The sequence below is a fragment of the Dermacentor albipictus genome, chromosome 8, assembly GCF_038994185.2.
Source record: "Dermacentor albipictus isolate Rhodes 1998 colony chromosome 8, USDA_Dalb.pri_finalv2, whole genome shotgun sequence".
Lineage (NCBI taxonomy): Eukaryota > Metazoa > Arthropoda > Arachnida > Ixodida > Ixodidae > Dermacentor > Dermacentor albipictus.
In genome coordinates this window covers 112853090-112875556 of record NC_091828.1, presented here as the reverse complement: position 1 = coordinate 112875556, position 22467 = coordinate 112853090, and the positions used below count along the sequence as shown (strand labels likewise).

General features: G+C 46.9%; 2 protein-coding genes across 12 annotated transcripts in view; both read right to left on the bottom strand.

The window, feature by feature from the left end:
• The window catches only part of Not3 (CCR4-associated factor Not3), a 50641-nt gene extending 47353 nt beyond the window's left edge, over positions 1–3288 (bottom strand). For 2 of the 8 annotated variants that reach the window (XM_070524172.1, XM_070524167.1), the window contains exon 1: positions 2429–2999. In XM_070524172.1, the coding sequence (XP_070380273.1) occupies positions 2429–2453 (25 nt within the window). In that variant the 5' untranslated portion in view covers positions 2454–2999. Of the gene's footprint in view, positions 1–1728; positions 2352–2428; positions 3000–3089; positions 3130–3160 lie in introns of those variants that run through there. The other 6 variants (XM_070524169.1, XM_070524171.1, XM_070524168.1 and 3 more) reach the window with 5 other exon arrangements.
• Positions 3289–3493: 205 nt separating this feature from the next.
• LOC139049047 (uncharacterized) overlaps positions 3494–22467 on the bottom strand; it is a 35286-nt gene continuing 16312 nt past the window's right edge. Inside the window, exons 14-18 of one of the 4 annotated variants that reach the window (XR_011508080.1) lie at positions 19697–20860; positions 16512–16804; positions 13989–14114; positions 4755–5055; positions 3494–4695 (exon numbers count right to left, since the gene is read on the bottom strand). Coding sequence is in view for 3 of the 4 variants with exons in the window: in XM_070524162.1 (XP_070380263.1) it covers positions 4942–5055; positions 13989–14114; positions 16512–16804; positions 19697–20860 (1697 nt within the window). In the remaining variant the exon portion in view is untranslated. Of the gene's footprint in view, positions 5056–13988; positions 14115–16511; positions 16805–19696; positions 20861–22467 lie in introns of all 4 variants that reach the window. The other 3 variants (XM_070524163.1, XM_070524162.1, XM_070524164.1) reach the window with 3 other exon arrangements.

The following is a 22467-nucleotide window of genomic DNA, read 5'->3' as shown; positions in this document are numbered from 1 at the left end:
TGCTCGAACTGGGCTCGTTTAAAAACGGGCTGCAGTTCACGCATGTCACTGATTTCCTGCAAGCCCAGCTGCATGAAAAAGCAGATGTCCCACATTCGCAAAGCACATTGCTCTTTGTTTTCACAGAATAGCAATGTTTTACGTTGTAGAGCTTATCCCTGCCTGTACTGCAACAACCGTAAAACATCCACTTTCAAAAGACATGAAGACGAGAACAAGAAAACTTCTCGAGCGCTTCAAGTGAGAACAACTACTCGACTGCTTGTAACATATGAAGCAACCCCCAAAAAAGTTCCCTCAACGGAATTGGCCACTGCACTTTGTCATAATCAAATAGTGCATTTGTCGCTATCAATTTGTGCGGTACTGCCACAATGTCGTGATGATGCAAAACCTCAACTACAGCATCAAACCAAAGGCTGACACACTTTATCGCATGTGAAAGACCACCACTGAAGTTTACTAAACCAAAGCAAGTGATAACTTCCCTACCAATCAAAAGAATAGCGCCTCACAGCGATCACATAACTGCCCCTCCTAATGTGTGGGTCATAGACAGAGTCAAATGGTTGTGCAACTACAATGTTCTCAAACACACAAGGGTTTCAAAGCAGCCAACAAAACATACACATGCAAAAGTGTGATCACATCAATTTGTTTCTACATTGAACACAAGCAAGCGAAAACACATTCACCAGCTTGAAAAGCTCTCTTCCTGCAATGTGGGATGTTTGGCTACAACAAAGCAAATCTGCCACAACAATTGCAGACGACAACTTCATGGGTAACAAAGGGTTGAAGTCATAATCGTAGTGCAATGGGGGTCACACTCGACAATACGTATGAAAGTAGGCTTGCCCCCGCGGACACCACAAAAAATGACGCAAAGCAAGCTAACGTTCAGCGAGAATGACGTTAGCTTGTGCACAAAAAGAAAATTGAAGCAAACAAGCGTATATATAGAAAAAAAATATTCGTGCTTGCACTACGCGGGTATCTCGCATTCCGATAAGCTGCCCGAACGGGTCATCGTAAACACACCAAAAATCATCGCAACTTGAGGAGCTAGCTAATCAGCTGAAGATCGAAATAAAAACTAGTCGCGAAGCTAGCAGCGGGTGCGATTGTCGGGTTGCTCAGAGGTCAAGACAACGAAGTGACCGCGTGCACAAAAGAGCTACCTCGAGTGAACAAGCAGCTCAGGCGAAGGACGTTTCGACAACTATCCCAACCGCAGTGTCAAACTACTACAGTCGGGCGCTACCGAGGCAAAGCCAGCGACCACGCTTTAAAAGAAAACAAGGGAACGCAACGACAAGATCTACCGACAAAGAAACAAACAAAAATTTTTTTTTCAAGGAGTCCGACTGGGCCTCGAAACGGACGATAGAGCAGTACACGACAACGCTGACGAGCGGCTCAACTCGAAAGCGGGACATCCAACAGCCTCTCTCGAGTTAGGCTTATGGTACTGCCAAAAACGGGCCTTACGAGGCCGAAACTGGCTTTCCCCGGCCCTTCGGTGCCTTCCGACCTCAGTTTAGAGATCGAAACACCACTCGTTCACAACACGGGGCGAGCACGAGGCCATGAAAACGACTTTTTTCCCAAGCCAGCCTAACCCCCCCTTCCAAAACTCTCCGACCGTCACATCACCTGGCCGCTCGGCCGCACGCACGCACACAGCATCACCGACGGCAAAACAAATGCAAAAGATCGGGCTCTCACGGTTCTGCATGTTACCGCTGGGAAAAAGCCTGGCTCCGACTGTCCCTTGCCGAGTTGCTCGTTCCTTGAAACGGCCAGGGCAGCGTCTTCGGCGTTTCCAAAAGAAATATCGGGACCAACCGGAGCGTACGACACCGTCCCGTTTGAAGGCGACGCGTGTTTTGGGCCGAACCCCCGGCCGAGAAGCCCCAAGAGTATACAACGAAGGCTCGGGGGAAGAAAAAATTAAAGAATCGCGTAAAAAACTGGCAGCTCACAAACGAAACTTGCCCCGAGTTGTTTTCCACGGCACAACGTGGGTCTACACCGTGCGCGACAATTCGTCGCCGCTAAAAACTGTCAAGAGACGGCGAGTGAAAAAAAATCGTCGGAGCCTGATCGGTGGCTTGCGGACCGGGGGCTATCCGAGGCCGAGCTGGCGGACGGTCGGCTGCTGCTCCCGACGCAGCTCGGCGCTGCGTAGTCCGACCGGCCACACGCCTCGCAACGTCTATCTGCCGGCCCCTGCCGCAGCGTATCCGTGCGCTCTTGGCGCGCTACATCGCTTTAAATCCGTCGATTTCCATCGGAAGGCATCTTTAGGCTTAACGGCGCCCCCCGCCTGAATGCGGAGCAGTGTACGATACCCGTTCCGAGCAGCAGACAGGTCTAGCAGGCAACAAGCACCGCGAGCGAGATTTTTGACAGGTTTTTTTCTTACCTTGGAGTTTCCTTCGATCGGCCATGGCTACGAATACACATAAGAGAGTTGCTGGAGCATAGTAACGCGTGATGGAAATTAACTGCAGACTGAGCACTTAAACAGAATTTAATCCCGAAAAAAGATTGCCAATATCTTTGTTCACAACCAAAATGGCTACCATCTGCTTATTACTTGCAGTTCGGCCGGACTATGTATTCATCCGCGCAGCAGTGCGCCCAAAAGTGGTCTCAGCGCAATTTTAGCGTCACGCTAACGACCAAAACTTTCTGGCCAAGCGATTCTGAGGTTAAAACGACGTTTGTTGAGCCAAACCGGGTAGTCCGAGTCGTAAACGCAGTTTTATAAACAAAACGTAGTCCGTGGCGGAAGCGAGCGGAGGTGCTCCGTCACGTTGGCCTGTGCGAGAGGTTGTTTTCAAAGCCGTGCCGTGGAAAGAGCACCAGTACAAACGTTTTTATATCTACCGCCAAGGCAACGCCACCCTTTCGGTTTTCGGCTGAAAAGCTCCTCCTCGACGGTAACGTTTACGATCGACCGAGGAATATTAATTTCGCTAGCTACGCCGCACTTTGGCAGCACGTTTGGGGTCGCACGACGCGAACAACACGCTAGACTTAGCACCGCTAGCACTACGACTGGCAGCGACTTGGCTACTTACTTTGTTGTTTTTTTCGTTCTCCCATCGGCTCCAAGGGCGCGCAAGTTTGAAATAAGACAGGCGATGCTTACCGTTCGTCCGAGGCATCTCCGGCGTTCTTCGGTACGCCGATTTTTGAGACGGTATGCAGGCTTACACCTGCGCACAACTTTTCGCGCCGTCTTTATCATCGCGTCCGCGTCAGCTGATTGAACTTGTTTTTGTGTTTTCATTTTTGCACCGGCACGTCACGTGGTTAGATGCGCGATTCACCCGCATGGAGAAAACGGCGCTCGCCAGGAAAACGAAACGTCACTCGAGCGTTCCAAGTGAGCAGAAAATTTTAAACGACCTTGCGTTGAAAAGAAAAAGTTGGGCCCCACATGCAGCCTTGCTACTCTACTTTAAGAACGAAAGCACACAAATTCGCTGCAAGCCCGCGATTTATTTTTTTTCTTTTTTACGATGCAGGTCGCTGAAGCAACATGTACACTTAAAGTGGCATTTCCAAAAAAAAAAAGAGTACTACCATTGATGTAAGGTGAACGAATCTGCATTTCTTCTAACTGCAACGTTTCGAGCATTCTTTTCTCTTTAACTCTCGCGATTACATTTTACGCATGCCGTGAAAATGTGCTGGCACCCATTTCTGTGACCTGCAATGCGTGAAGAATCTGAATATCTTGCGCACTGTCCATGAACGTCATGGAAGAGGAAAAATAAAAGGTAAATGTTCATCAGTGTAGGTAGCTCCTACAAACTTTATATCCAAGCATTTGGAAGAAGAAAAAAAATGAAACAATGTTTTTTTTTTGTTTTTTTCACATTCCCCACAAGCCAACCTTATTAAACAGTTCCTACCATGACCACATTCCTTAAGCACAGCTTCCCACAAAAATTTCACCACCCCGGGGACGTCACTTCCTTGCAGGTCGAATGTTCAGCGAACTAAGCAAATGGGAACAGAAACAGTGCGTGCGAGAACAGGCACAAATTAACATGGGGGGGGGGATTAAAATAAAGAGGGAAAGAGTTCCTTAAAACAATAACACACCGCTGCCAAGTAACATCTACCCAACGTACGTCCACTGCTGCTTCTCGGGAAAAAAAAATGGGGGCATACGGACGAGTCCGCTTCAAACTGTGACGAAAAGGCTTTGTGTCCAGGGCTAGTTGTGATAGCGCTCGGTTGACGGCGCTTGCAGAGAGCTTGTCCTTTTTCACGCCACGTTAACTTGCGCCACGACACCGTGCCGACGATGACGACTGGACCACAAAAGGACTTTGCAGCTTGGAAAACTAGTAGGTTGTCTGGACGATCACCAAGCGCGAGAGGGAAAAAAAAAAACACAAGCTGGCCGTGAAAGTAAGCGCACCCAGTCGTGGGAACGCCACACTTAAGTCAAGGCCTGTCACTACGACGAGCGAGCGAGCGGTCCTCGCCTGCGTCGTGAAGACTTCTCGGCTGCCAATAACGCGAGCAGGCGAGTCCGTCATGGGCAAGCCAGCCAGCCCGCTTGCGAGTCGTCCCCGCTGATAGCGAGGCAACGCTCCGACGAATGTCCCAGATGTCAATGCACTTTCCAGACGGCGATGTTGCCTCAGAGTCACAGAGGCTCCGAGAGCACTGCAGAAGAACAGTTTGTCACGATAACGAAACACCTCGCCTGTCGCAGCTGAACGCACCTTCTTCCGACACGTCCTTGCACACTTGAAACAGGCAGGCGTTCCGCGTCGAGATGCAAGGGCTGACAAGGGAATTAGTGTCAGCCACGCTGTCGGCAGTTCTTTGTTTCTAGGTCGGCACACTCGTGGCCTCGCTTGTCTAGATTGAAATCGCACCGCACATGTTGCCCTCCTTCCCGCAGTTTCGCTATCGGGTGCGGCTGTAGTGGTGCTTCCGGCGGGGCGGTCCATAGTTCGAGTGCTGCCTGTTGTGGTGCCGGGCGTAGAATGGCGGCGGGCCTTTCTGGAACCTCTGGAACTGCTGCGAGAAACAGAGGAGACGAAAAAAAAAATGGAACATGGAAACAGCGTCGCGAGTGCGTGCAACACTAGACAAAGTCGAGAGCATATAAATTTCTGTGTATATTACAAGCAAGATATACTAGCTGACAAGTGATATGCATCTTCGCACCTTTCTGTGTGTTGCCTTCCGTCACTGGCACTCTAATAATAACAACTATAATATCTTGCACACCTTTCTGACGAGATCTAAGTTTCTTTTTTCGTACAGGGCACAGACCATATAGCGTCATACGAGAAGTACTAGCATGAACTCTAGCACCGCAATTGTTCCGCCACCATGGCAACAACAGTTAGTACACGGACTTGTCTAAACTATGTGCTTGCGGCTTCAAATGTTCTTGAGACGTTACTTATTACGATTTATCTTTCTAAATTGCCAAGCACTCATACGTTTTAAAACACTGCAGGGCAATTTTCTTTGCTCGCATTCGTAACCTCTGCGAATTTTTGCACTTATAATGCAACACTTTAGTGAAAGTGACCGATTTGCAAAGTCACAGGGCTGTTTGAAGTTAGGACGAACTTTAGGCAAATCTACGTATACTGTACCAATCACTGCTATGCTAGCTGCAACGCCATGCTTGCAGCTGCTGTAGACAACACTGGTTCTCTCAGTAATATGTATAGGAAAATCTAAGGCAAAACCCTTCGTCAAGATTATTAAAGGCTTTTTTTTGTATACTTCACCAACATCTGAAATACGTAATCACCATTAACATTCAAAGCACTATGCACATGTGCAGAGGAGATTGGCCAGCAATGCTGCCTCATCGCATTAATGAAATGTAAATTCCACTTTCATTCAGTGCCACCCAACTTTTCCAATGCGGCATTACAATGACACGTTGCCAGCCTTGAAACAAGTTGTTCACTTTAGCATTGTTAGGCCTAACAAAAGGCAGCAGCATCCTCCCAGAAGTATTATTATTTATTGGGTACTGCTGCCTGTATCCCAAGCAGGAGTGCGTTTTACAGAATGCAATGCAGTCCGTTTGAATAACAAAGTAATACAACTTGTAAAGACAGCTCTGGACAATGCAAGCTGAGGAATGCAATTAACATGTCAGGCACGGTGCCAACACAAAAACAATGCAGAAAAAGAAGTAAAATGAAAAAAAAAATTGTTTAAGGTACTCAAAGGTTCATCGAGAAAAAGCCTCAATCAGGCAATCGACAGATTGTGACACTCTCGATGACACATTCCTCTACACACATGTTGATAACGATAAAAGCAAGGGTGTGCAAATGCACGATTAGAAGTGTGTGAAAATTATTGCCGAAACGAATATCTATTATTCAATATACTCAAACCCATGCAGTGCCGCATATGTCACATGCTATATAAATGGGAGGAGCATGGCAGAGAGGAAAAGCAAGGTGAGAAACTCGTTCGGACCCTTCCGTCACACCGCATGTGCAATGCCCTCTGGAGCTCCCTGGGCATCGTCACGTTAGCCTCTTAAAGTTTTAATTATCTGTCACTCTCCACAAGCGCATTGCAGAAACTGCAGCACTTAACCTTCTGCTAACGAGCAGGTCAAGAGGGGAGATAGATATAATTGTAGAGAGCCAGAGAATGGGTGAGCAGACGCAGCTGCGAAACGAGTGAACAGCAGGCTTGCCAAGCTTCTCTCGCAGTTCAAAAAAAGGAGGGGGAAGAGGCGATAGGAAAAAGGCTATGTGAGAAGGCAAGGAAACACTAATATATACCAGACATGACAGTGCTTGTGGACAAACTAGATAAGCTTAAGTTCCAAGGTACGATACGGTACATTTCTGCTATTTCTGAAAAAACTAAGCACCATGCCAAGAGGACAACTCATGCAAGCCTTGCAGAAGCAGAGCTGCATTAAATCACCGAAGGGTCTAGGCGACACTACGGAAGCGGTTGCACGTCAAATCAACACTTCTGGATTCGCCGTTTCGTATCTTTGCAGCTGTCCAATAGCTCGAAATCAAGGGTTCGATCCCGCCTGCGGCAGCCAAATTTCGATGGGAATGAAACGAAATGCAAAAACACTCGTGCACACATAGTTAGGTGCGCATTAAAGAATACCAGGGTGTCAAAATTAATCTAGAGTCCGCTACTAAGGTGTGCCTCCTAATCAGATTGTGGTATTATCACTTACAGCCCCGTAATTGAATTAAAGTTTAGCACTCCTGCCACGATGTGATGTGCCATCTAAGGCAATGACAATGCTCAACCCTCTCAGAGGTTATGAGCAATGGCGCACAACAGTGCCTCAAGCAAACACATTTGTCTTTGCGTTCTGTGTACTACGCAGACAAAACAGCCGTGGTGTACGCAAGGTAACGTTTTAACATCAACTCGCCACTCTAGTATTGGACTAAATGTTGAAGAAATTCAACACTCGCGGTCAACACCACCGCTAATTATCATCAATCAAAGCAATCACAGAAAGCTTCGCTTACACAGTTTCCCACAATGCGTGGGATCCCCACCCTTTTTATATGACATATGGTGTGAAAAAGCTTATCAACTGTCAGTGCTGCTTGCATCTCTCACTCTCTAATGTGTGAACCGCCGCAAAAGGCCTGCACATATTTTGATCGATGCAGAAATTCAAAAACTTTTATGAACTCTCATTAAGAGGACAATGACAGCGACAAAGAGGCCATGTTGCCCAAGTCTAAATTTATGTGTTAATTTCAGCTTTAAATATTGTGAAATGTTTAGCAACACATCACCAATAAACAGAATTTGAATTTAAAGCCTGCTTACGTGTTAGCTAGCCTGAAAGTGACTTTACTGCAGTTCGGAAAACAACGCTCGGCCTCGAAAGGGTTCAAATAAAAAAAAAACATCACTATTCCCAGGGAAACGAGGACATAAAAGGTAGAATTTTCAGCTTCTGAATGATACCAAGATGTCAGCGATCATCAATGGTAAAGATGAGAGATGGCTCCATGAACTCCGGTGCTTCCACGCAATTTTGGGCTCCTTTCCCACTGTCCGCGCTGACAGAATTCTTTTTGAACATTTTGAGATTGTTTACGGCTAAATTGTTCGATAAAGCAGAGATTGGGCACAGTTTCCGAAAATCTATCTCTTCAAATATTTTTGGCTTTTTAAGATGCCCGCCCCCCTTAAGAGCTCTTGACGACCTCAGCTTGTCACAAGCGATTGCATCTACTTGGTTTACAACGAGTTCCCCTCGTCACAGGTATTTCGCTTCTTTCTGAATGGCTCACGAAGAAGAGAGGCTGTCAAACCGTTCCTTTTCCTTTCACAACATAGATGGCAGTAGCTGTACCATCATCAGTGCTTTTACTGGGTACGATTTTTTACGCTAGACGACGGCTAGTGATATTGACGTCCCGTATGCCACCTGAAAAAGAACATCAATGGGAAGACCACTTACAGAGAAACCTGTGTACGGTGCAGGCGGCGTGAGAAAGCCACATGCGGAGCGCTCGTAGTGTGCAGTAATTCGCATATCATAAGCAGAGGAGCACTATAATTTGCACAGCTTGTCCTACAAAGTTCCAAAGAGTGCGGACAGTGGTTCTTAATGGCAAACAATCATTCTTTGCCTTACAAGGCTTCCAGAGACGTTTGTGTGCTTTAAACACGTCTTTAAAGCATTTCATGTCATCACAAATTGAGCCATGCTGGTACACCATTCTACAAAACAAAAAGAGCCAAGCTCTGGATTAAGGGCTCCTGTCTGAATACGCGGGAACTGGAAATCGTTTTTCTCTGGAACCACTGCACCGAATTTGATTGAGGTTTTGTACCATTCAAAAGAAAAAGTTAAAATCTAATGACTGTAGGAAGCTGATTTCTTAAGCGGAAATCACAAAATTTAAGAAAATGAGACTATCGCCTTTACATCACTGTAACTCAGCAATAAAAATTCCAGAAAGTGGACAAAATTTATGTATTATACACCACTATGAAATATATACCACTAATTTACGAGAAGGACTTTTGCAAAACCCTTATAAACAATGTAACGAATTCACGTAAGCTCTAAATTAAATCAAAATTGTCTGCTTTCGACGCTCAGAGATGCAGTTCACAGAACTGTGATACAGTCCACGCTCACTAAAACGGACCCGCGTACAATGGACTTACAGGTATCGTGGACCACATTTCAACGTTAGTTTGTTCTACCTATTTTATTATTGCAACAAAGTTCGCTTTTAACGGACTGCGCTACAACAGACTATCGGCTACAGAGGGCAGAATTAGTGGCAAGTTTTTTTTTTTTTTTCAGAATCCGGTATATAAAACATATTTTTGCCGTGCCGACACAGGCTAACAACTGACTTGCGAGGGTCGGCCGACGATCGACTCGACTGCCGAATCTTGAAAGCAATGTGGACAAAGTACGCCCAGTGCCGGTAGCTTTACACGCACACTGCTTTCAATGCTTAGTTCACGTTGAAGCGAGACAGCACGAAGGTGAATTCGCTCTGTTGCCGCCGCGCTTATCTTGCTTAACTATCTCTCGCAATCGATGCTTCGCATTTCGAGCAAAACAGCAACTTTCTTTTTTTTTTTTCTTTGGACGTTCACCGCTCACTCTTCGAAATAAGGTTGTTAGACATCGCAACGAAAGTTTCGGACATTAAGCACTTCGGATAAAACGGATCTTTTTTGGTCGAATTATATATTATATATATATTTGGTCGGGCTATATATTTTGGTCGGGTCCGTTATAGCGAGAGTCGACTGTATCTGTTTTTGGTGGAGTTGTGGATTTGCAAACTTCGAGGTTCAATCTTTTTGAAACTTGCAGATTTTGAGCAATTCTTGAAAAACAACCCAAGCTCTAAATAAATATTTCACTTTCTGTAGTCATTAGAATTTAGCTTTCTCTCTCTCAAGTGCAACTAAGTTCATTCCAATTGGCCCAGGGGTTGTCTGACGAAAGCGTTTCTGTGTTTCAAGTGTGTTTGAATAGGCTGCATCACAGTTCGCCCACGACTAACAGGAAAGTAGCATTCAAGGATATAAGTTCAAGTATGTCCCACTGTACAAGCGTACCTTTGTATGCGCGACCTATATTGTTCATGCGAAAATATGTTAATGGTCAGTTATCTCCAATTTATTGTTCCAAAAGTGAGCAGTTGTCCTACAATGCACCCCTCATCGGTTGACCACAACTCCCCTGCACACTGCCTTACTCATTCATCACAATGAACCCACTGATCTATGTGAAGTCGTGCTGATAAGAAATTTCTAAACTCCCTCAAATCAAGGTTTGAAGTGGCTTTTGTGAGGTAGAAGCAACAGGTAGATTCAATGCAATGCTCGAAGTGATGCAAACCTTGTTTGAGTTAGCGAGGTTGTGGCCGAGACAAGCACAGCCATGTCCATGGCCATCAAGACCTGCAGCTGTTAGCAGTCGACGTCACAAGGTCGTAGGCGTCGTAGGATGCTCGTCGAGAGAGGAATGTTGATAATTTAATTTAATTCTGGGTTTTTCTGTGCCAAAACCACTATTTAGTTACGAGGCACGCCACGGTGAGGGACTCTGGATTAATTTTGACCACCTGGGTTTCCTTAACGCGCACCCAACGCACCTCGCATGGGCATTTTTGCATTTTGCCCCCATCGAAATGCAACCACCGCAGCTGAGATTCAATCCAGCGCCTTCGGGCTTAGCAGCACACCACTGCAGCCACTGCGCCACCACGGTGGTTGGAATGTTGAGAGGTGTATGCACAGAGAAGTACTACACACCGAAACATTCAAGGCTTCATACCCCAGTGTCACAGTCGTACATCCATTCTGGGAGGTTGACCAAGAGCCGGCATATAACCTCGCACTGACCTAAGCTGTCTACTCGGCAAGACGGCACACCCAGCACAGTGGTCCAAGTTGCCTACAGTCAACGACCAATTTTTTTGGACATGCCTGATAATTCGGACATCTCCGCCAAGAACGCCTGAAACTCAGCACACCAAGACCCTTCGCCGTCCAGTTTTTTTTTTTTTTTTCAGACGTTTTGCCATGATCGCAGTTCCGAAAGGGCATTACAGCAGACTTCCGTCATTTCAACTCCGGTTAGTTCGATTTTGGTTAACTCGGTCAAGAGTGAAGGTTCCGGCAAGAGACCATGCATATCTATGGACCCAAACTTGTGCCGACTCAATCATAAAATTGACCTTGGCTGGATAATTTGAACGTGACCAGTCAGCACTTCAGCCCTATTGTGACCCCAATAACGACCCCTTTAGCAGCGGCATCCGTCTCGGTGGAGCTTAGGGGACCTAACCTAACCTCTTGTCAAAAATTCCCATTTTGGGCCTGCCTTGGGAACGTTTTTCAGCAATAACTGTAGCTCACACTGTCTGATTACAGTATTTATCAGATTTTAACATATTGTGGGCATCATATTACCCCTTCATCTTCTTCATCTGTATATATTCACCATCATGACCAGTGTCATCAATCTCAGCGCGCGACCTGCTAAATAAACCGTCGAGGCTTAACAGCTGTCTTGCAAGTGGTGCGGGGCGCCTTTTTTATTCAAGATAATTGGACCGAGAATTGACTGCATAGCGCAATAAGACCCAAAACCAAAACCACCTACACAGCGTTTGTATGCTTTACCACATAACATATCATATATTGCGGCAAAGCTAACTTTAGGAAACCTGCCGCCACTGTACACTGGACCCTTGCTCATCTTTCTTGCTTAGAAAGTGTGTACGTGTTAGATGTCTACTTTGTTTCGAAACTTACATGTAATCTCTACGTTAGTTTTCCACTCTGAGCGCATAGGAAGCAGGTGCACATTTGATTTGGGGTGTGCTAGAATCGGGCAAATGCTGCCCAACAAATCTGTAGTGTGTTTTAAAGTTTTTCCTGCATTTTGTTTAACTCAACCTGCCAGATAATTTTGATAAATTTTGTTAGTCCCGGCAGGGTCTAATTGCCGGCAGTCGGCTGTAATTGAAGCCACCACTGCCGCTATTTTTATTATCTCAGAGCCTCGAACCAGCACTCCTGCATGCCGATCTGCGGGCATCCATAGTAGTTGGTTTAGTGTTATCGTTAGGCAAGGTGCTTCAATGTTTGCCATCAAGCTTCCCGCAGTTCAGTGCCGCATTTCTCATTTCAAGGATTACCCACTGTCGGCAATTACGCCGATTCTGCCTTTGTCAGGCTTGCTGATGGCGTGGAAAGCACAGCAAGAGCCTGAAACATTGCGTAACACTAGTTACCGAAAGTCAGCTTCGCCGCAGTACAGCAGAATTGTGCGGTAAAGCATGCACACTGTATTGCAGTGAAACACATTAAGAGAGCAAAGGGGCCACTGTCGGGGGACATTAACTGAGTTCGCTATGTACATATGTTAACTAAGTACCCTTTGTCTCCTGTCACAGTACCAGCACCAAGGCACCTAAAGCATAGCATAATGCAGGTTCCCAACAGTCAGTTTCGCCACAGTACAGCTGTGTTAAGCAGTCAAGCATTTGCACTGTATTGCGGTGAAGCATATTGATAATGCAAAGAGGCCGCTGTCACAGGACATAAAATGTGTTCCTTAATTATTACATGAAATGTGTTCCTTAATTATTACATGCGCACAACCACCATCTCCTGCCACAGTACAAGCACTGAGATGGCCAACAATTAAACTGGCAGGTCTTTAAAGCTGTTTCAGATGTGGCAAGGTGAGCCTTGAGGGCAGTTAAAGGCGTGCATTTGTTTTTTGTGGATGTTCTTGCAGTCCCTAAGGAGTGTGAAAAACTGGACACTGCGTGCGTGCGCGTGTGAAAAACGTGGTTGCTATTGGTTTTCGTTGCCGCTGCACATTGGTTCTAGAGGTGAACGGTGGTGCCATGCAGGGAAGTCCAAACGATTGCGCAGGTCCGAAAACAAAGCATGTGCCCGAGAAATCGGTCGGCGACGGCGAGTGTACTATTTGGCATTTCTTGCTGCCAGAACACATCTTTCGAGCCATCTGCAAACAAAAATATGCTTCACAAAACTGATAATTTTGGATTTACTTTTGAAAAGGAGGCCACACAGGCTTTCATTTGAACTAGCAGCTGTTTTCACAAGGTACATTGATGTAAACACCCTGCAGATGTAATTGTCACTGCATGACCCGCATGCAAGATCGACAAAATTTACTCCTCGTAATGAAAGGGAGTAAACAACCTTTGCATCCTGTAATTATACACTCTTAAAAATGTTTGCAACCATTGGGGCACACCTTGTCCCACAACGATAATCGTCATCTGTCTTGCCTGCACTTCCTTTCTTTAACGCTGCGAGCCCAGTATTTCCAATTTGCGAATGACATGCTCATTATGTGCGTGACATAGCATTCCAGACAGGCAAGCAGACAGCGTCTTCAAGAAAGGACACGCAAGCAAGGAAGATGATAATTATTGTTATGGGACAACTATACACTGAAAGGCTGCATTGTAACTGTGTGGTTGTTCCTACATTCTAAAAAACGTTTGCACCGTTTTGGGCACACCTTGTCCCTTTTGCCAGTCTTGCTTGTATTTCTATCTGGAAAACTTCACGCTCGTTACTTTACTGTCAAGAACGACATGTCACGCTGATAACCGTGCATGTAATTAGTGACCAGGAATTACCGGGCATGCAGCGTTATAGAAAGGCACACAAGATAGATGATTATTGTTTGTGGACAAGGTAAGCCCCCAAAGGTACAACAGTTCCTTAGAGTTTAGAAGCCAATAAAGATGACTTACTGAACAAAAGGGTGTGAACACATCCTCTACATCTTGTAACACCCCCAAAAAGTATAAAACGCTTATAGTCTTGTGAACAAGCAGACGCCATGGCAAAATTATGGCCGAAAGGCGTCTCACAGTCGCGCCCTTATTGGTAAGGATACAATGGTGGTTCGTTTGCTTGGTGGGAAAACTACGACTAACCTGTTGGTGGAACCGGTGGCCACCGCCCTGCTGGTTCCTGAAGTTATGCGCCTGCTGGAAAGGGTTCGAGCCGTTGCGGTAGTGCGACCCCGAGTGCAGGTTGAAGCCATTACTCTTGCGTTTTTGCTGAAAGGAGCGAGAGCAAAGTGCGAGAGTTAGAAACAAGAAGCTACATAAGATTCTCTCTGCTAGTATGAAAGGGAACACCGTATTTGTGTTCGAAGCCTGTAGCTTTTTTTTGTGTGTGTGCGTGCGACAAGGAAACGTTTCATGAGGAGGATTCAACAGGAGAGCAGCATAATAGGTCTCACTTGCATGTTTGCAAGAATTGCTATTTGCACCCTGATGAAGTGTTGCTTTTCATTATCGTGGAGTGTGTGTACAACACAGGTCATAGCAGTAGTTGGGGCCAAAACACAATAAAATAGCCAATAAACTTGAAAAAAAGGACTGCACAATTGGTGAGGGAAAAAGAATCAACAGGTTTGGGCTTTAAGAGATAGAAAGACAGTAACGTGAGATTAAAGAGGAGGTATGCTGAGACTATGAAGTGGAGTTGGGCAGGTCATGCAACGCATAGAGGGAGGTCTTTGATGGTCAGCAATAGTAATAGAATGGTTGCCAAGGAAATGTAGCCTGCAGTACAAAGCAGATCACCTACATGACGCCATTTTTTTTTTCCCGCAAGTGATGCTGATAAAGTAAACATGCAAGTCCTGCTGCATACAATGACGCACCAGCTATCGAAGGTCAAGCAGCATTTATAGCAAAACGACGAAGTCATAGCTAGGCCGACAGATATTGCTGGATCGCTGTCATAGTAGCTCCATACTTAGTGCAATGCGACTACATTTTCCTTTGTCTGAAGGAAATGGAGTGACTCGTGGCACTAAATCAGACCACGGCACTTATTCGACGAGAAAAATTTGAGCTAAGTCTTGACAACTTACATTCGCAGCCGTAGCTTAGGGGGCTACTGTGTTCTAAGGCTGCCCTTGAGGTTCCAGATAGTTCTTAGCAACACTGACCAAGCTACAATGGAAGTTGGAATGAAAAACACGAGGGCACAAATATTTGGGTGCGTGCTAAAGAACCCTCAATAGTCTAAATTATTCTGGAACCCTTCATTGCCACATCTCAAGTTGTCTCTACTGTTTTTTGGGGGCATATTAATGCCAATCGATCCATCGATCCAATGCAACCAATGATACCAATGCAACCTCGGGCTCGCACAAACAGCTACCTGCTGCATACCTACAGTATGGAATACCGTATTTACTCGCATAATGATCGCACTCGCGTAATGATCGCACCCCTGAATTTTGTCGTCAAAATTCGATTTTTTTTATTTCCCGTATAATGATCGCACCCTGAACTTGCCGCAGCGATATGTCCTGTGCCAAGTCTAGCTAATAATGATCGCGCTTACCATCGGTCGAATGCTATGCGAACGACTCGTCTGCACGCACCAAACATGCTTAAGTAGATGCCTCATTTCATTACTTTCATCACTTTCCGCACAACCAAACTGGCCTATATTATGAGTAGGCTTTATAATGGTTGTAGTCAACAAAAACAAAAAAGGCGCCTTTCGATTCTTTTCATCTGCACTCGTGAGCACGCAACAAATCGCGCGCGGCAATGATAGTAGCCATGTTTACACTGATACGTTAAAAGTGTACCCTGTTCATACGCCAACGCTTCTAACACAGCTAAGATATTCGCCCACCCTTAGCGGAAACGTGCCGTGTTAGGATAGTAGTGAAAACAGGTGCCGCAGTTTCCGCAGCACGCCGCCCATGGGTTTCTGTCACTGGCACCTAAGCGCGCCCATCTGTTTCTGTCCCCTCAAAGTGGACATGGCTACGTTATTGCCGCAAACTTGCCGATATTAATGATATTATTCATCACTGACACGGAATAAACTGTTTCAATGCACGTAATGTACTCACGAGAAGAAAAAAAAAGATCGCGTTCGGCGCGTTCGGCTTGCTCCGCCGGCCGCCATTTTTGTTTTGGTGTCCCGCACCCGCATCCCGCAGCAAACGCGGGACGAAAAAAAAAATTATTTACCGCAGGAAATTTAACCCGCGTAATGATCGCACCCCTGAATTTGGGTCAATTTTTTCTGACAAAAAAGTGCGATCATTATGCGAGTAAATACGGTAATCAAGAGCAAACCGGAAGATACATGCCATGCCATGTGTCATGTGTGCATTCCACCTTTTGTATGTGTTCAGATTTCTTGTTTGAACTAGTTTGAGTGTACACAATATGCTTGTTATTTTTACTGACTTGTACCTATATGTATGTTTAAATTGTACTTCAGTTCTTCTGTTTTTCATGTCCTGTAAGGACTGCTCATTCAAATTCTGGAACACACTACTAAAGAAACCTGTCAGAAGCCTGACAGATGCAACTGTCAGCAAAACACACCCTCTACATCAGATCTACCACTTGTCTCATACTTTTTTAAAAGGAAGGCAACACCAACACTACGTTACTTGAGAAAACACCACGCACCTTGCCCTTGTCATACTCGTCGTCGTAGCTATCGTAGTCGTCGTAGTATTTCCGCTTGTCCCGGTAGAAGTTGCCGCCACCGCGGTCGTTGCCGTAGCTGTTGTGGTAGCCACCTCCCGAGCCACGCCCCCAGCCGTTCACAGCGAAGCCGTACTGCCGGGAGCCGTTATTCTGGAGGTAGCCAACGATGTCGGTCTGCTTCTTGACGCCATTGCTGCCGTTCCAGTACGACGACGACGAACCATCCTTGGCGCCGTTCATGTTTGGCCGCGCATCCCACTGGTGAACTGTGGCTGCGTGAGATGAGGCAGTTCGTTACGGCGAGTTACATCATGGCGCGCAAGAAATCTCAAAAGGCGCGGCCAAACCAGCACAGAGCTTGGCCACACCTCCGCAGGGCATCACTCCTCCATCAAGAGGAGGAAGTGGCAGATATCCGAGCATTCCAGGATTTCCGAGCTCGTTGAAACTTCGAGAGCAAATAAAACGCCAGGCAGTAACAGTGTATGTCGGCAACATGAGTGCTTCACAAAAACCACCCCATCAATGCATGTGTATCGGGGGTGTGCAATTAGCAACTTTTGAGAGCGAATCAAATACGAATACGGAATGCAATCTGATAGTGGATAATTTTTGAACAGTTTTCGAAGGGAAGTTAACGATGTTTGCAATTTGGTATACTTACAATGTTAGAAACTTTAATTGCAAAGCACATTATGAGCCAATATTAAAAGCAGAAATGGAGCATTATATACTAATTAGCAGTTTGCTCAGATACCCAGGGCTGTTGTGAAAGTGTTTGAAGAAAAATGTTGGACTCCTTGAGCAAAGTAGCGTGCTTCAACGGCAGAGTCGAACAGCACATTATTCAATTCATTATTCAGAGGTATTTAATATTTGCACACCCCTGACACATATACATAAATAAGTGCCACAGTCTTATCCATTGCACGCCAACTTGTAAAGCAATGTGCATGTGCTCCTCAAGCATTGTGACTTTTATGTGCATCTAGCTTCATCATGAATAAACCACAGAATTCGGAGAAAAAAATAAAATTTTTAAAAATTTTGTTACGCAGAATTCCAGCTTTACACTAGTGAATGTGAACACCGTAGTGTTGTACTGCTTACTGTCTACAGTCACTAACTGATAAGAAATACAACATTTTTGCAGATCCTGCAATCCATAAACTTTTGATGCCAATTGTACCAGTTCAGCTGCTGCTGCTTTATGCTCAACGTCTTCGACTCGTGTGAGACTCCATGCGAGAAGCCACGAAGAAATCAAATAAATTTTGCAGAAGTTTGCAAGGTGGACGAAAAGTATTGGGAAAAGAAAATGCTGTACACTCAATAAGAACACAGCGTTATAAAAGGAAAACAAATTCACAGGCCCGTCCTACACATACGAGTGAATATTATCTCCTTTTCAGCCACGATGAAACAAGCAGCATTGATGACTGTTGCAGTGATAGGAGAGGTCTAGGCGCAGGTTCTCCCCAATGTCCACAATCAGATAGCCTGCTTTCAGGGGTTGTAGCCTGTATGGATTCCTTCCCTCCAATTGCCTTCACTTTTTTACCAGCCCCTACACCAAGTGCTCGATTCTGGCAGTAATGAACTGTATAAAGAAATAAATTAACACATGACACTGGTGGAAAAGTAGGTCTCCCATTATGGCAGGAAAAAGGAAATGCCGGAAAGGAGGTTCTGCAATCAAAACATTTCAATGCAAAGGTCCTGCTTCCACAAATGTGCATAGTATGCAGACAAGTTGGATCGTAAATATACTATAAAACTACAAACCCTCTGTACACTCACACAAGTGATTCACCTCTTCCTGCCTTTACCTTGTTCATCCCAACTAACCCAACCACAGGAAATGCACGAGTCTAGCTTGAATACAATAGATCGCCTCACTTTATGCCACTAAGTACATTCTGCCATTCACAACAGAGAAACTCTAGAAATAACCTAGAGGTTCCAGGGTGACAAAATGGCGCCCTGCACTAAGGAATGAGTTTCCCATAAAAATTGCTAGAGGAAACATCGCCACCAGTGTCTACGGGAGACAAGCAGTGGCATTCAGCTGGTGCAGGAATGATGGCTGGCAGTACAAGGATTCGCCTGAACTCCATCCTCCCGACTCCCTGACGGCTTCGCGACTTCGCAAATTCTTCATCTTCAACAAGATATTGCGTCGTAAATGCAACCATTCACAACAATTGTGCAGGCAGGCGTGCAGAAACTTACCTCCTCGCGCACTCGGAAAACCACAACTGCTTGGAAATTTAGAAAGCTGATCAGCATAAGAAATAATGCCACGAGGGCCAGGGTCAGACAAATCCATGTACTACACTCACTGTTCCCATGTTAGCCGAGGGGTCGCAGCACCGGAGTTGCCCTCTAGCAGTTTTTCACAGGGAACTCCACGCCTCACCCCACCCTAGAGTGTGCACCCAGAGACGAGGCGACCCTGCCAATAGCAGTTTCATATCAGTAAGCAGCTTGTGCAACAAGAAGTGCTCTAGCTTGGGCACCCAACGATCCAGCCGGTGCTGATGGGGCATTTAGTCAGTCACTGGCTTTTTAAAACGACAAGCACGTTGTGCAATAACCTTCGCTGCCACGGTTCAGTATGCAAGCAGAGCTGACCGCAGCTGACCTCCCACCAAGACTGCAAGGCACGAGGAAAACCCAAGCCCGCGTGCTCCTGACTCTTCTTACACGAGGGCATTTCCCTCACTGGCCACTGTTTTGGTAGCTACCACTTGCGACAACGAGTGGCATGACGAGGCGATCGCCACGGCAGTGGTGAATCGTAGACAACACCACAATAACAGGACCAATGCCGTGGCAATGACAAATCGCAGGCGGTAGTTATGCAAGAGGGCTCTGGTGATTTCGGTGGTGTCGCGCTATGCAACTGCTCCCACTTTCCACCATCTACGCACTACACAACCGCTCCGCACTCTCACTGCTTAAGTGTCGGGGAAGCATGCAGGACCTAAAAAAATGAAAGGGGGCATCAACAAAAGGTTTCTGTTCTACACATACTTTTCAGGACCCGTCAGTTTCCAGTGGGAATGAAACATCATCTATGCTGTGTGCACCCTATAAACATTGTGAATCGCTGCAAATCGTGCCCACACTTCCCAGCAGCAAAATGCCACCCGATTCATTACCTTTGCTGCTTGCCGAGTGGCGCCGTTCGGCGGCTAATGTTTCCTTTGTCCGTTCAACCCACTCATGCGAATCACTGCTGTCGTCCGTGTCGGCCGCCACTGCCCTCACACATCCGTTGGCGACGGGAGCCGGCGTCGTCGAGTTCGGCGGAGGCACAACAGGCCGCACTGGGGGCTCGTTGACTGTCGCCGCCGCACCATCGTCACCCGCGGCAAGTTCACTCGCTGGAGACAGCGCGTCACCGCCTCGCGCACTGTCACCAGAAGGTTGAGTCTCGGGGGTATCGACGACGCCAACGCGTCCGTCGCCAAGAAAGGGCCGCAACTGCTGTTCTTTGTCCTCGGCAGCGTTGACCCCCGCGGCAGCGGCCGGCTTCCCTGGCTCTCCCTCTTCGACACGCTTCGAACCCTTGTCCCTCGAACTCCCTGGCAGCGATGACGTCTCCCCTGCCTCAGGTGCGGCGGCTGCCGACGACGACGGCTCCACGGTCCAGCCCGGAAACTCCTCGGCGACCGGCTTGCGCGCCTCGTAGGGCCGCTCCTTGTCCGTCACGTTCCAGTCCGTCGTGGAGTTGACGCTCGTCGTGCTCGACTCCACCGAGACGGCTGGAGAGAGGAGGTTAACATCCGATACCTGCCACGTCGATGAACCCTTGGCCCTGGGGGTCTCCGGAGCATGCGTCTGTGGCATCGGACATTTCCGCCGATCGACGGTCCCGTCGGTCCTGTCGCTGTCCGAGGCATCTGACGAGTCTCCCGCATAGGGAACCAGGCTCATGTCACCCAGTGCCAGCGGGGCGAGCGGCTTATCCACGGGCCTCTCAACTGGCTTTTCCGCGGGCTTCGCAAGTATCACTGATGCAGGAAGTTTCGGCGGCCCAACACTTCGCTGCGACGTTGACGGAGAGGAAGACGCTGCAGTAGACGAAGACGATGGGCCGATTCCAAAGGTGATCTTCGGACGATTAGCAGGAAGCGGCATTGAGGTTGAGGATGACGGAGCTGCCGTCCTGTGGGGTGATGGGTGGGCCGTGATAGGCAGGGACGACGATGACGAAGTGGCTGCAGCGGTGGCTCCGGACACGGATACGGCCGCAGGCGATGAGGGAGACCTGGGCGGGGGCTGCTTCGGCCTCTGCGGGGTGCTCCTCTCCGTGGCCACGGCTGCAACGAGCCAACGACCTCGGCATCAAGAACCACTCGCCCGCACGGCACACGCAACCCCCGCCACCTCCTCACACAGCTGCCTCACCGAACACAGCACGACACTACGCAACTCAAAATTTTTTCCCACACTTTTTACCCCCGCACTCTTGCACGCAACCCCAAAACACTGCACATCTACAAAGTTTGCATCGGTAAAGAACACTTCTAAAACGGTGCAAAAGCTTGGCAAAACAGAGCTCTTCCGACACAGGCTGACAAACACAACATTTATTTTCTCTGGAAACGACAATTAGCAAATCCTTACAAAAATACTTTGTGGGTGTCATCAGGTCCCACTGATTGTCCGCAATAAGTGAACCAATAAGTCAATACTCATCAACAACCTCCCCAAGCTGTGCTACTATAACGACACAAAACTTCGAAACACTGGACAAGCTTTTGCACTTGCATTTTCTGCTAATTACTGAACAGACTAGTGTATTAGCCACAATATCTTGCAAAACTTTACGCAGAGAACGAGTTGTGGCCATTAAAATTGCAGTCTCTCTATAGCAAGCAACTTCCTCACGCATTTCATCTCCACATAACAAGACTATCCAGGGCCGCTAGGTCTAGGGGCAGCTTATTCACATGACACAGGTCAACATAGATACCTACTACACCAACGGTAAATGGCTGTGGACACAGCATCAAACAGCACCAAGCTGGATTCATTGCTCGGACCAAAGGAAGACCTTGCGTTGATGCGAGAGATGCAAACGTGCACTATAAATACAATATCAATTCATTCTGTACTAATTTTTACTCAATGGTGTAGCTATTACACAAGTCTATACCAGGGGTCTCACACACTCATTGCGCAATGGGCAGCATGAACATTGGGATGAATGTTGCTCAGATCCCAGTCGCAGTTCTACGCTACCCTTCTGGCTGAACCACTAATTCATTTGTGCCCAGATTCTACACAGAGGTGACAGTTGCAGCGCGCAATCCAATATCATGTTTAGGTGCGTTACGTGTCTGTTTACGTCCAGAACGCATCGTCCGCACCGATTCCAGACAAAAGCAAAATTTATTTTGCTGTCACAGAAAGTAAGCATTGTCGCTCACTGTCGGGGCAAAGCCATGACACGTGCTGCGTTTTGCCATCATGATGACAGAAAGTACTACCATTCATTCCATCCCAATAATATCGGCACCGTCTCTGCTTCCTCATTATTCTGGACGTAAGAGATAACTAATGCACCTAAACACTGCATTGCTCTGGATGCACAGTGAAACGTCACATCCGCTTCAAATTTGGGCACAATCGAGCTAACTATTTAACCATTAGAGTCACACAAGCCTTGCGCTTTGACTTACGCAGCATTCAGATTGTGCATGCCTCAACGCAGGCCACACTAAAGAATGTCCAAAGTCAAGACGGAAAGACTTCAGTAACACGGGGAATTTTCTATCGCAATCAAGCCAGGCAAGGATAAAACTTCTCAATGAGAAGGGCTCCCTTTCGCAGGTTGCTCAAAGGAGCCAAATGGGATTGCACAATTTATATCCCGATCACGCGAAATTGCGCTAAAACGTGCCTCTGTGACGACGTTATATGG